General features: G+C 30.5%; 1 protein-coding gene across 3 annotated transcripts in view; it reads right to left on the bottom strand.

Moving 5' to 3' along the window:
- The window catches only part of LOC148606525 (carbonic anhydrase 1-like), a 45,271-nt gene that overhangs the window by 16,556 nt on the left and 15,247 nt on the right, over positions 1-13,468 (bottom strand). The window contains exon 1 of one of the 3 annotated variants that reach the window (XM_088544192.1): positions 9,093-9,400. The exons of the other annotated variants lie outside the window; for them this stretch is intronic. Within the exon in view, the coding sequence (XP_088400318.1) occupies positions 9,093-9,141 (49 nt within the window). The 5' untranslated portion in view covers positions 9,142-9,400. Of the gene's footprint in view, positions 1-9,092; positions 9,401-13,468 lie in introns of those variants that run through there. 3 annotated transcript variants of the gene reach the window in all.

The raw sequence follows: 13,468 nt of genomic DNA, 5'->3' as shown, positions 1-13,468 counted from the left end.
TCGGGAAGAAACCGTATACATTGGCTGTCTCTGTAATGATAACGTAATTTTGTATGAGGTGGAATCTCCCGAGTTTGTTTAAGAAGGGCATAACTTTAAAAAAAATGTTACATTTACTATTGCATTGTAGAATGTAATGGGTAAAACATTGAGTAACACTCCAGCTAAGAATCGTGCAAAATGTGATACATGTTTGGAAAGCCTGCATATTTTTAGTTTTTGATATTTTGTTTTAAATGCTTAAGAAAACAGAAAAATAAGATGTAGCTTTTAACAGAACCCTTGTTCATAAGAGATTACAATTATATAGAATCCACTGTAGAAATTTATGAAATATAACTCTGTAAATGACACTAAAAACAATAGAAACTGTAAAATTTTCAGTGTGAATTATCTTCTACGAGCAGACAGAAATAGTTATACATTTCATCATGTAGACCTGTATAAAGCAACTTAATAACAAATTCTTTTTGAGTGTATCACATTTTACATAATTTTCTTGATTCTTACCAAGACTTCTAAATAAAAAACTAACATAAAATTGATTTTTGTGACCTCTTTTTTATGGAATGCTAACGGGGTCAAAATTCTTAATCCGTAAATTGTTAATTTGTAACTTCTTGATTTGTAAATTGGTAAATTGTCAATTTGTAACTTGTAAGTGTGTAACTTTCCATTTTGTACATTGAAAATCTGTATTTGCAACTTTGAAATACCACTTCTCTAACTTTTAAATTCTTCATTTGCAACTTCTCATTTCGTACTGTGTTTTTCGGGACTTGTAAATCATCAAAATATTCTTAGTTTGTAACTCGTCATTTTAAACTTTCTTTGAAATAGCGGAGACTGCACTGAGATAATGACACGCAATTCTAAATAGCAGGGTTTTTTTATATAAAAATCAGACAGGAGGTGATTCATGCATGTCAGAAAAAAAACTACTAAATTCACTTTATTATTGCAGAAACAGCTATGTACAGACTACACAACATGACTTAATTTGCCATTCGATCGTTGCATTTATATTAATTGGGTAAACAATTGACATTTTGGTAGAGTTATCGTTCTTGATTTGTTTGATAAATTTGGAAAATGAATATCTTTTTGACAAATCTCTATATAGAAAGGATTGTAGTTATGTAAAACAATGCATAAGGAGAACGAAAAAAAATGTTGTTCAAAAGGGGGAGGGTCTTAATCTTAAATCATAATAATCATCGGCGCTTTTGGAATTAAGAATGCAATTATATATACACATCAGTAGGATGGGTATATATCCAAGGTTACCGAGTCATTGGTTCCAACGACTTTTTAATGAGAAGATAAAGTTTATTTTCTTGTAAAAGCATAATAAGTTTAAGGAAATAGACCTTTGGTTAAGAACATAACCCTTGAAATCAGTGATATGCTTGTATTATATTCGATTTCAACAAAGCTTATTAAACCTTCATTTGAAATGGAATGAAATCAGTCCAAATGTACAATGCAGAATACAAACGTTCAAATGATTTGTAAGAGTTGTGTCCTTTACTCTAGGTCTACCTCCTTAAGTATATAAAGTGTTTTATCTTTGTCATTAAACTTTTCATTTATAGTTTCTTTGATTTATCTATTACAACACATACATCATTTATGATTCTTAAATTCAGATAATGCTTAAGGACACCTGGGTGTATCCAAAGACAATTGTGATAACGTCTTGTAGTATGCATTTACTTCACCCATCAGAATGCCTTTTGATGTAAGAGTGGTGTAAACAAACCACACAAATTGCACTCTCTAATTTAAAGGGGAAATTCGTCCTACACAAGTACGAGTTCCTTTAACTATGATAAATACCTACATTGACAAATAGATAATTGTTTAAATTTGAATTAGTGATATCATTGCCTATATAAAATGAAAGACTGACCGATCACCAATTTTCAGAGCACTCAAAATATGACCTATATGAAAAGCAATTTCCACAGAAAAAAATTAAAATCATTTCTGGATAATGCCTCACGGGAAGGCGGGGGAGGGGCTGTGTATCAAGAAAAGAAGAAAAAAATGTTCTTTAAAGTCACTTGTAATGTAAACCCGATACATATAGCTTGGAAGCGGATTCCTTAATGCTTCGTCTCTTATTTTGAATGGAGAGTTACATTGTATTCATATAAAAGGTACAGCTTGGTAGAATAAACTCTTACGCGTATTTCTCCTCTTATATTTTAAACGACGTTCAAACATAAGTCAGTAATTCTACTAGAAGGTTAATTAAACACATATATAATCAGACTGGACAATCAGGGTCTCAAAAAATACGGTACACCAAAAAACAATTCAAGATAAACTAAACAGGAAAAGTTCCAAAAATATCTTTAAGACACAAAAATAAAATCTTCCTATTAAAAAATACATCAAATGGTCTGGGTTCATCATTCAACGTGTCGGACCAACAGTTGTATGAAAAAAATGGGCGAGTAGAAAATGTAAACCATAGTGTTTCTACGGTAGAGTGTTGATATGAGGAATAAGTAACGGCTTTATCCATACATTCCTGAATGGCATATTTTTAAACATAAGAATAAAATAAGGAATTAATGTAAACACTCATTAATGAGTTAGGTTAAAGATAAGAAGTGAGCATATACAGATCTCTGTCAAGTCAGTACATGTACTTGAAAATGTAAATAAAATGTGGTTTAATGCAACGTATTGTAAAAGCAAACGAAAGATTTGATGATGAAAAAAAGGAAACTTAGTCAGAGATCGTTGAAGAACCGAAAGAGAAATGAATTTTTTTTTCTTAAATGAAATACTTCTACCAATTAGAACAACTCATTTCAGATTAAATAAAATACAACTTGTGGTTTATTTGACAAGAGTCATACATCCGGTGTTGGAATAAAAGTAAACACTAAGCGAAGTTAACCAAACTAACCACAAAAACAGAACTATAGTGTAACAGTGTGAAATGACTGTTAACATCAATTCGTGTTTCGTTCTACTTCGACAAGAAAGTTTTCTGAACTTGGCAATTTGCGAACAATCTGCCAGAATGTCTCACAATGCTTTACGGCAAGGAAACATGGCAAGTGTCCCGACAGTAAGTACGAATGTGACAAGCAAGGCTTACTTTGGTTTAGAATAGGTTAAACATCATTTGAAAGGTTATCCATTATTGCACATTGGGTATGAAAATGAACCTATAAGAGCAGATATTTAACGATATGTAGGAGAGTTCCGCCAAGAAAAATATTAAGTTTGTATTTTCCATTAAAACGATGTATAGAATATTTATTCTTTTTCCATTCCTAATCAAAACAATATATTCCAAAGATAAAGACTAGACAGAGAAAATAGATTCGAACAACAAGGAAGTTGAAATAGACCAAAAGACACGTACACTGAAACAAAAGTAAATGAGCAACCCGGACAACACTAAAACACAGTTTACTCCACAGACCTATAACCACTTCCTGGTTTACTGCATATCACGATCTGCAATACAGCATGTAAAAACATTCTTAGAGTATAAGCACTACTCTTTACAAATCCTTTAATCTACTTCCGGTGTACTGTACTAATTTGCATAACGGGCGGTGTGGAAGAAAATTGCAAATGTACCTTCTGTGCAGAATACTGCACTTTGAACTTGATTAATGAATGAAATGGTAACTAAACGGACCATTGGATTGAGTGTTAAGATGCTTATATAATAGAATATGTGATATTACATTTCACTCACAAGTAGGTTAAATAATCAATCTATTATTATGTACTATTAGTACATAATTCATTTGACTATTTTTACTGTTAGAAAAGATGCCGTCGTTTTTATTTTATCTTGGATACAAAATTTTCCTATCACCTGATCAACAAACAAGGTCACGAAGTTTAAACCACGCCCTTTTAAGCGGACTACTTTTACCAATGAAAAAATCTGTCTGAAAAAAAGACATATGTATTGGAATATATTAATATAACGACATACTTTTTGCCAAAATATTTAATTATAAGGAATGTGACTAATATATGAATATATAATCTTGTATAAAGAACTTTCGTTCGATGTACGCATAATATAAACTGCTTTCCGCTTTATTTAGCGTAAATCGAACCAAAGTTCTACATAAAAGATAATATATTTAAATATACGTTACATCCCTTAAAATAATTGTAATGATTATTTGTACTCAAATGGAATAAACTGGTATATAATGGTACAAAAATAAACTATAAGTTCAAAATCTGAAAGACTACAAAACAATGAATCATTTTTATCTACAAGGACATAAAATATTCAATCGCAATGCAATCATCAAACTCTTGAAAATGATTTAATTTATCCTCAGAAAACTAATTTAATGTAAATCTTTTTTTGTTTTATGTCAAATACTTTTAAAACAACGTAAGTGTAATATAATGACACATTAAGATGATGCTAAAGTAATAATATCAATTCTAAAAGAAGCACAAATGAAAGTCAAGTGCGAGTCTAGATGGAATATTTTTATCATATAATTTAGATATAACGCAAGGGTTGTCCCAATTATATTTTTTGTTTCTACAATATCAAAAAAAAATAATGATTTATATCTCAAAATCGCTTAACAAAAATTCAATTATGATAAAAGAATCTTTTATATCGCCGTGGTTATTATTAAAAACAACTTCGAAAATTTTACAGATTTAAATGTGTTTAAATGACAGCGAAGTTATTTTATAAAACAAATTTGGACTACAAAACTATAAATTTACGCATAAAATGACAATGGTTGTTCAAAGAATGAATTTCTTAATTAACGTATAGATACAATAATTAGCCCCTAGTATTTTAAGTATCAGTCCATATAAAATTCAGACAATCCGAATGGTAAAATAATTCATGGTGTAAAAACATCGAACCGTGTTTTTTTTTTTTTTTTTTTTTTTTTTTTTTTTTTTTTTTTTTCAGTATTCAGATCTGCACTTTTAAGAAAAACATACATTCATCTCCCACTTAAATCAACTAAATCAGGAACGATGATAACTTTTGCGAAGTAATAATTTTTGGATTTTTTTTTCTCAAATGAAAATCAAGACTGATTGTGCGAATAGAAACGTATATTGTTGAAGAAACAAAATGTGAGGAATGTGAGTTTTTGACATGAATGAATCACCTTCTGTCTGATTTTTATAAAAAAGCTACTTAATTCATTTACCTAAGCGATGGTGTCTAATGCTTTTGATTATTTGCTTATCTAAATGTGTTAATATACTATACAAGCGTAAGCAAGAACTACAAAATTATAAAATAGTTATTTCAGCCAAGAATGACTCCTGTAAAATCAATTACATTTGAAATTTTACTTAGTACATAGCTGTTGATGTGATAAGCGGTGTACATGTCCGTCGATGGGTGTTTGAGTGCGTTTTACGTAATGACAATTAAAGTATTAATGTTATACCACGGAGATCAGCGGCATGGTAAGTATCATATCGCAGTATGCAATGAATGGTGTTTGTTATATTGAATTCGCGAAGTAATATACAGATGACTTATCTGCACATAAAGCATCACTTGCACTTTTGTTAAGAGGAAAGTACCGTCGTCTAAATGGATGCCATAAAATAATCGTTTTGTCGGAAGTGACGTATTTCAGAAACGACGTATAGCGTTAGGATGTGATTGTTTGAACTTTTAACGCAGATACAGAACGTGAGTCATACATGTAGGGCGTCTCGCATATTCCTAGTCGAGATATTAAAAATATCTCCGTTCCTTATAGCTTAATCTCTAAAAGATATTAATCTACCAACCTTTATATAATTATTGAGGCTTAGGTCACACTTGGACTGTAATCTGACTGCGCGATTGTTATGATCGTACCATTGATTTAAATCAGATTTTTACTTTAAAAAAAATAAAATGTTTAAAATTAATTTCACAAATGAGACAATATCCATGTATCTTTAGTTATTTTTTACGTGTTAGTGGACGGACAACCCCGAACTTGATACTAAGCCATTGATGTCACTCTCACTGTTTGTTTTATTTCGTTTCTTTTCGTTTTTACTCTTGTTTTCTTGTTTTTATATGTTCTTGTATTTTTTTTTTTTTTTTTTGCTACGTTGTGCATGTTAATAGCCTCTGTTTCCGGTTTCCACAAAGTGTCATGCATTTGGATTATGTCCCTGCTAGGTCTTTTTGTTTTGATGTTTTGTTATTTTGCTGATATATATAGCTTTATTTTCCATATAAATACTCATTTTCTCTATACATTTTAATGATTCTTAAAAACGAATATAAAAGCAATTTATACAGATAAAAACAGGAAGTGTTTTAAAAGACTTTTGCAATATCTTAGTTTATCGAAGCTTATATCCTGGTATCTTTGCATAAACAATTCAGACGTATAGTATGACCAGTCGATCAGCTGATCCGAGAGTGATTAAAGCCTTTATGGTTGTGAGCAAGATAGCAGTGTAAGCTTAGCTCTGTAGGTGAAATCTCTGTTTAATTCATTAACCAGGTTAGTGCGTACTTACACTTGATGATTATCACATACAAATGATAATCAAAGGTATTTGTAAATGACCAGCAAACAGCGAAACTAGAAATGTACACAAAGGAAACATGCACATCACACCCGATTAGTAGCTGGATATGAACTCAGATTGGAAGTTCCTTCTTAAAAACATTTTTAAACGCTTGCTCACTAAGTTTTTCTCTAATTTCCTCTCTCCGCCTTGCCCAGTGCCTCACACCCAAGTGCCATATAGATCATACAATATTCTCCATGTTTTATCCCTACTACAGTTCAATATTGTCTCGTACATATTAAATAAGGTTAATATGTGCAGCGAAATTAAACTTGTATTTACATTTTAATACAATATGTGCATCTATTACAATTCAAATAAAAATTCGATTATCATTAATGAATGCTTTATTAACACCGATTTACAATCCCGCTTGCCCCATAACCAAATGGAATGTGATTAACCATATACATTTTGAAGATCTCTTTGCTGCCTCAAATAGGCCACAATGAACTAAGAAATTGAGAAAAATGAATGTTATAAAATATATCAAATGCACATAATATTCTTCCGTTATTACAATTTCAGTGGGTAGCATCCCGAATTCAGAGCAATTATTCCACGAAATAAGATCAAATTGTATTAAACATGCATGGACGTTTAAGTGCCAATTCAACAGTTCATGGAAAAGAAGAAAAGAATCATCAAAATTCATCTATGAAGCCAATCAGTTAACCCTATGTCTAATTTGAACGAACGCTACAGTTTAATTTATTTTCGAATTCCCTCTATCCACATATGAATCACTTAATAAAGTGAGCTTTTCAGATTAGGAAAAAGATTTTCATCGACATTTCCTGACCCAGTTTATTGATTTGGTCACTTTCCCCCTAGTGTATTTAGTATGATTCTCATAATTACGTTTCTTTGCGTTCAAAACCTCAATTCTGTCATCTCTGAAAATAAGAAACGATTGGTAAACTTAACAAAAGAATTTAACATTGCAATGTCAGAAATATCGGATTGCATCTTATTCTTACACCAATATCTATTTGGAGGTAGACATTTAGTTAGCTCTTCCGAGTCATCCATTTATTAAGAAAACAGTGGGCTGAGCCCGTAATCACATTTACTAATTGTCTTAATTTTAACAATTAGTCAGTTTTTGGAGGAATGCATTGCAATTTCATCATCAAAATTTGATACGTCTTCTCCCCTATCATTGTACTTTAATTTTGAAACCACTTTTCTACATCAAGTGACTAAAATGAACAAACTGTCCACTCGTCTTCAGTAGACCTAAAACTGTGTGCCCAAATTGTCAAATTTGTGTGTGTGTTTGGTGGGGGGGGGGGGGGCAAAACATAAAAGGTATTGTTTACGTCTGTCGTGATCGTCGCAATGTTAAAAATAAGCTATATTCTGAATATCATTTAAAATCAACAAATAAATGGCATATACATTTATGTTTTTTTCATGAGCACAAAGGATTCTTTTTAACCCACCATTTCCAAGTCAGGACTTGCGTTTTTTTCCATTTACAGGTTTTGCCTTGAAATTGCCATTTTTTATATGGTCTTCCTTTATTACTATACCTTTTGACTATTTCCTTGAGTTTATCAGTTAGGAGAATTTAAAAAATTCCCACTGCTAAATCTTCATTGTTCACACTACAAAGATGCGTTCTCGCCATGAGTGATCATAGTTTTGTTATTCCCGATAAGCAATTGAAAATCTTATTTATGATATATATTTCCTACAGAATTCAATGCTATTTTCAATATAGTTTTAAATTTTGTAAACAGCGGACTGATATTCTTGTTGTGACGTTTCGGCGCGAGAAAGTCCAGGAGTGAAATAAACGAATTCATTAATGTCGAAGTGCAAATTATCGAAATTACTTACACAGTGAACGTTCGGTAAATCACAATATAATAAAGTACAATGATAACTAATTATCATTTTAACTTTATAAGTACGTGAACAAATAAGTACAATATTACTCTCTTATCGCTTCCGATTGTTTATTACTTAAATCAAGGGGGTTCATGTACTTTGACAAAATTTTGACGTTATATTTGTTTTATCAATAACACTTTCTTATCTGTTTAAAAATGTTCCATTTTTAGGAAACTTAAAAAAAACCTTATGTGTGATAATATCTTAACTTATACTGTGATTTCTGGTAATGATTACATCATTCATTCTTAATTTGAATATGAATGATATTTGTTTTATTAACACTTCCCTATCTGCTTAAACAAACATCTTTCATTTCTGGGAAATAAAAAAAACTTATTGTATGATGAATGTTTAAATTTAGACTGTGATTTCTGGTAATGATTACATCGGTTGTTCTTATTTTTATTATGAATGATATATGTTTTATTAAATAATATATAAAAGTCAAAAATGCGGAAAGCGCGTAAAAATGGAAACCTTATCAAAATAAAGTTAAATATATGGTTAAACAAAACCAACATCTGGTTAACTGTTTATTTATTTATTTTTTTTTTCTTTTTGTCCATAGATTCACAGTTTTCAAATAAAATACATTTTTGTGAAAAATTAAATATTATGCTTACCAGAGCCAGATACAATTCCTAATAACAAAACTAGAATAACAGCAGACATGACTTCTCGTGGTCAAATAGTTTTTCTTACTCTAAACTTCCCTTCTTTATGGGTATTTAAAAGTTCAGTCAAACGATATAGCGCACCTTGCTTTTTCAGCGAATTTAACAAGCTGACGTGAACTGTCCAGAGCAACAATCAGCTTCTGTCAATCACACTTAGCTAATAGACGCCTAAAATATAAGCACTTCTATTACGGAACCAGCCATTCGTAGGCTCTTCCTGCCTCACTTCTCGTCATTCACACTGGGTTAGATAATTAAATGGACAGTTTAATGGATGCTAATAGGGATGGCTTATCTCAAGTCATAACTGACACTTTATCTTTATAAATACACTGCAGTACATTCTTGTTATATAAAGATGCACCTTACTTGTATAGAAAATATAAATTCATGTAACGTAAATTCATAGATAAATACTTGTATAATCGTTGTATTGTTTAACCAGAATTTTTGTAATATGAGATATATTAAGTTTATAATAGTATTTTGTAGTACGTAATTTTTTGTTTTCTTTTTACAAATATGTTTTTTTACTCATAACATTATTTAAAAGCATTCAATTACTCTTACGTTGTAAAGGCAAAATTATATTACGGTCCTTGTATTTTACGTGGAATTCATGTGAATCGAGTTTTACATGATATTTCGGTGAACTTCACATGAAAAAAAGTCTGATTTTTACCTGAAATTCACTTAACATGAATTTCAGGTCATGTGAAAAATTCACATGAATTTCGTATGAAGTTCTGATTCATATGAATTTCACGTCAATTCTGTCAGACCTTTTTTCACTCAATTCAAGTAAAAGTCACGCGACATACGTGTGCAAACCATGCAAAATAATTTTGTCTAAAACAGTATAAAACAAACATTATCTAGCATAAAGTCTGGTATATAGATTCCCTAAAATTGTAAAGACAAATCATATTGCGGTATTAATATTTTACTTGTATTTCGGTTTTCTACCTATAACAAAATTATCCATAGATACTACTTCCGGTTAATTGATTTATATAACTGTGTCTGATTTCAATTACCTATTCATCGGTAGTATTGATGGTACACCTGTATTATTTCTTATAATTAATTGCTTGTATAAATAATCATTAACCAAGTTTTAATGAACACATCATACCTAATATTTGTAAGATTATGATACAGGATATTGGAATGGATGAGTAGTATACCTTCTGATTTCATAATGTGTATGTTTCACATCTTCTTTAAGTTTTTACCCTTGTTAACGTCAAGTTTAAATGCTGCATCATGTTTAATTTGCATATATCACACAAATATAATTTTATGTGCATTCGTTATAAAATGTAGTTGTTGGAACCATACTGATAAGTAGTTGTGCAGGATTTGACTTCATATTTATTTATTTTACTGAACATAGCATGATTAGCCATGATTTATCGTTCACAGTGATTATGTATTAAAGGCAAGTAATTTGCTTATTTATTAACACGTATTCACATGTTGTTTAAATGCTGTATTTCAATGTAATATATTTTAACCGTATTATAATACCTTATATACCTTATCACCCTTGTTAAAATAAAAGTCATATTTTTTTCCTCAAAATAATCGTTTAGCACCGGTTATGTAGGGTCTTTGTTTACAGATGTTTTAAATTTTATTTTTTCCCAAGAGAACAGATTAGATAACATGTTTGCCATTATCATTTATTTTTTTAATCCATTTTTGAACTTCCTCTGAAAATGTTATATTATTGTTTGATATACTATAAATAACATGATAATTAAATAAAATGCTTCGCAGGGCACAGCTTAATGCGACGGCAGATGTCAAAGCCTGAACAGTTGGGGCAAATATGGACACACTATTCAAACTTTATACAGAAAGAAGTGCTTGTGTCTGTCTCCTTGTGATCCCTTATTCTTACTTGGCTTAAGTCACAACCCCAAAAATTCTATCCCAGTCTTCCTGTTATGGTAAGGCACCTTGTAGTAAAAAGAGATCCATTCATTTTACTCAAGTTAGTGTTAGAACATAAGGGTTTCAGGCGCTTTTTTAGCCCTTTATTCCAAAAAAATCAAGTTTTAAACCTTAGAACATGAAGGTATGTATAGCGTGAGAATTTGCATATAGAGTACTAAAATTCCATCGGAAGGAAATAAATGTCTAATTCTTCAATATAAATTGGTTTATAATAATACAATTGTTAAATGATAAAACACCGGGGGAACGGGGTATTTTAAGATAGTATAGAGAAGTATGATAAGTGTGTGTATTCTTACATTAATCAGAAAATAAATTGATTTCATTTAAACACAGCATTTATATTTCTTTCCAAATCAAATTTATAACATGCCATAAAAATATAATTCTTTAATCTTTGATTGCGTTTGATATATGTATACAGTGGGAGAATGGAATGAAACTGAAACAAACACATTCAGGTGGAGACATATACTGGAGATTAAAAAGGTTGTAGCGTTTCCCGAACACACTTTACATGTTTTGAAAAGAAAGAGCTAAATGTTTAAACTGAGAGTTCGAATGAAGAAAATAACTTTAAAATGTGCCTACGTGTTTTTTGTTCTTTTTAATACATAAGCATAACTTGAATTGAAAAATATTGTACGCATTATCAAAGAGTACAAACTTTGTCGCTAAGATCGGTATGAAGTGCTGAAGGCTTATTTTAATTTACAAAAAGGAGACTATGGACTTTTTCATCCAAATACAAATAGTTAATTGACGTAAAATAAGTATATGTACATTGCTTTAACACCCCACGTGCAGTTTTCTCAATTTGCTAAACAAAAGCTGTCAAAGAAGGAATCCTTCAAAGCGTTTTGTCGAAAATTCTTTACCTTAAAGTTGTTATGATTTCATTTTTATTAGAACAACGTAATGTGATTTTTTGCATTTAGTGGTAAATTAAATTCGCAGAAACCACTGAAATTATGATAAGTATTCAATCGAAAATATCCTGTCACAGAACACTTACTTAAATTCAGAGAACGGAAGTGTTGCTCCTCCTTTTTTTCTTTAAACTTTGCTTTAGAAAAAAAAGGAGTTTTTCTATATATTCAAATATTATTGTGTGATAGTGTAAAACTCAACGACTAATAATAGAAAGTTATTTTTAGATCTATTTCAACAATAAAAAAAATACTCAATAACGAAAACACTCAGATTTCATACTTGTGTTTCACATGGTAGAACCTCTTGGTGATTGATTTGGCTTTCTATTTCGATAGTTTTGGTTTAGAGTACTTCTTGTATACACATAATTTTTGGGCTAATTAGATCTTCCAATATTTGATTCCAATGATATGATGACAGGTAACTCCTTGAAATAAGCGTACATCATAATGGAATTTTCAATATGCATTTTTTGCATATGATTTGTATTTTTGTATTTATTTAAGAAGAAAAGTGTTCTCTCAGCAAAGTATCACTCACTGACTTTCATTCAAAAATGAACATATCAGCTGATGTTTTTGTAACGATTAACCTAGAGTGCATAGATTGTTCATGCTGTGTTCATGTTTGTTTTTTTGGGTTTTTTTTGTTTTGTTTTTGTTTTGTTTTGTTTTGTTTTTTTTTTTGTCTTTGTCCCTAGATTACATTCTTTTGATTACCGCTATAACCTTGGTTCCCTTGATTACTCTTTCAATCTTACTGACAATTATATGAAGGATGTTGGCGTAACAACAGAACGTTCGCTTCCGATGTAATTTTCTGTTGCATATAATTCTAAAAAAACTGACTTAATATTATTTAAATATTTTGAGTTTTGCCAAAATTCGTTAAGGAAATCGGCTTAGAAACTCCATAAGCTTCAATTTCAATTTAGTTTGTTCGTACTACAATATAATATTGTAATATAGTGTCGAATAACGTCCGTCTTACATAAGGATATCAGGAACAAACCTTAAATTGCTAGAACATAAATGATTTCTGAAAGGTTTTGTCTTATGATCGTATTCGTTAAAACATGTCTAAACCGAACCCTGAATAATCAGAAAACATGTTTAAAAACGACAAAATGTATTAAAGTCCTGTTTTATCACGACATTTTGAACCTTGGTTAACTGAACGCATGTCTAAACCAAACACCTGTCTAAACCAAGCACATGTCTAAACCAAATACCTGGCTAAACCGAACACATGTCTAAACCTACCATAAGGGGTTCAGATTGAACAGGTTACACTGTAACAAAGAGAATTCAAAATAAACATATTTTACGTTTTCGGGATGCATTGATATAAAACTTAAAAGCATGGTGTGCAAAACTAGCACATAATCAAACATGAATACAACATGAGCAAGCTATGCACTCTAGGTT

The sequence above is a fragment of the Perna viridis genome, chromosome 9 (assembly GCF_037379345.1).
Source record: "Perna viridis isolate PV_CMFRI_1.1 ecotype Kerala chromosome 9, ASM3737934v1, whole genome shotgun sequence".
NCBI lineage: Eukaryota > Metazoa > Mollusca > Bivalvia > Mytilida > Mytilidae > Perna > Perna viridis.
This window is presented reverse-complemented; position numbering and strand designations above follow the sequence as displayed.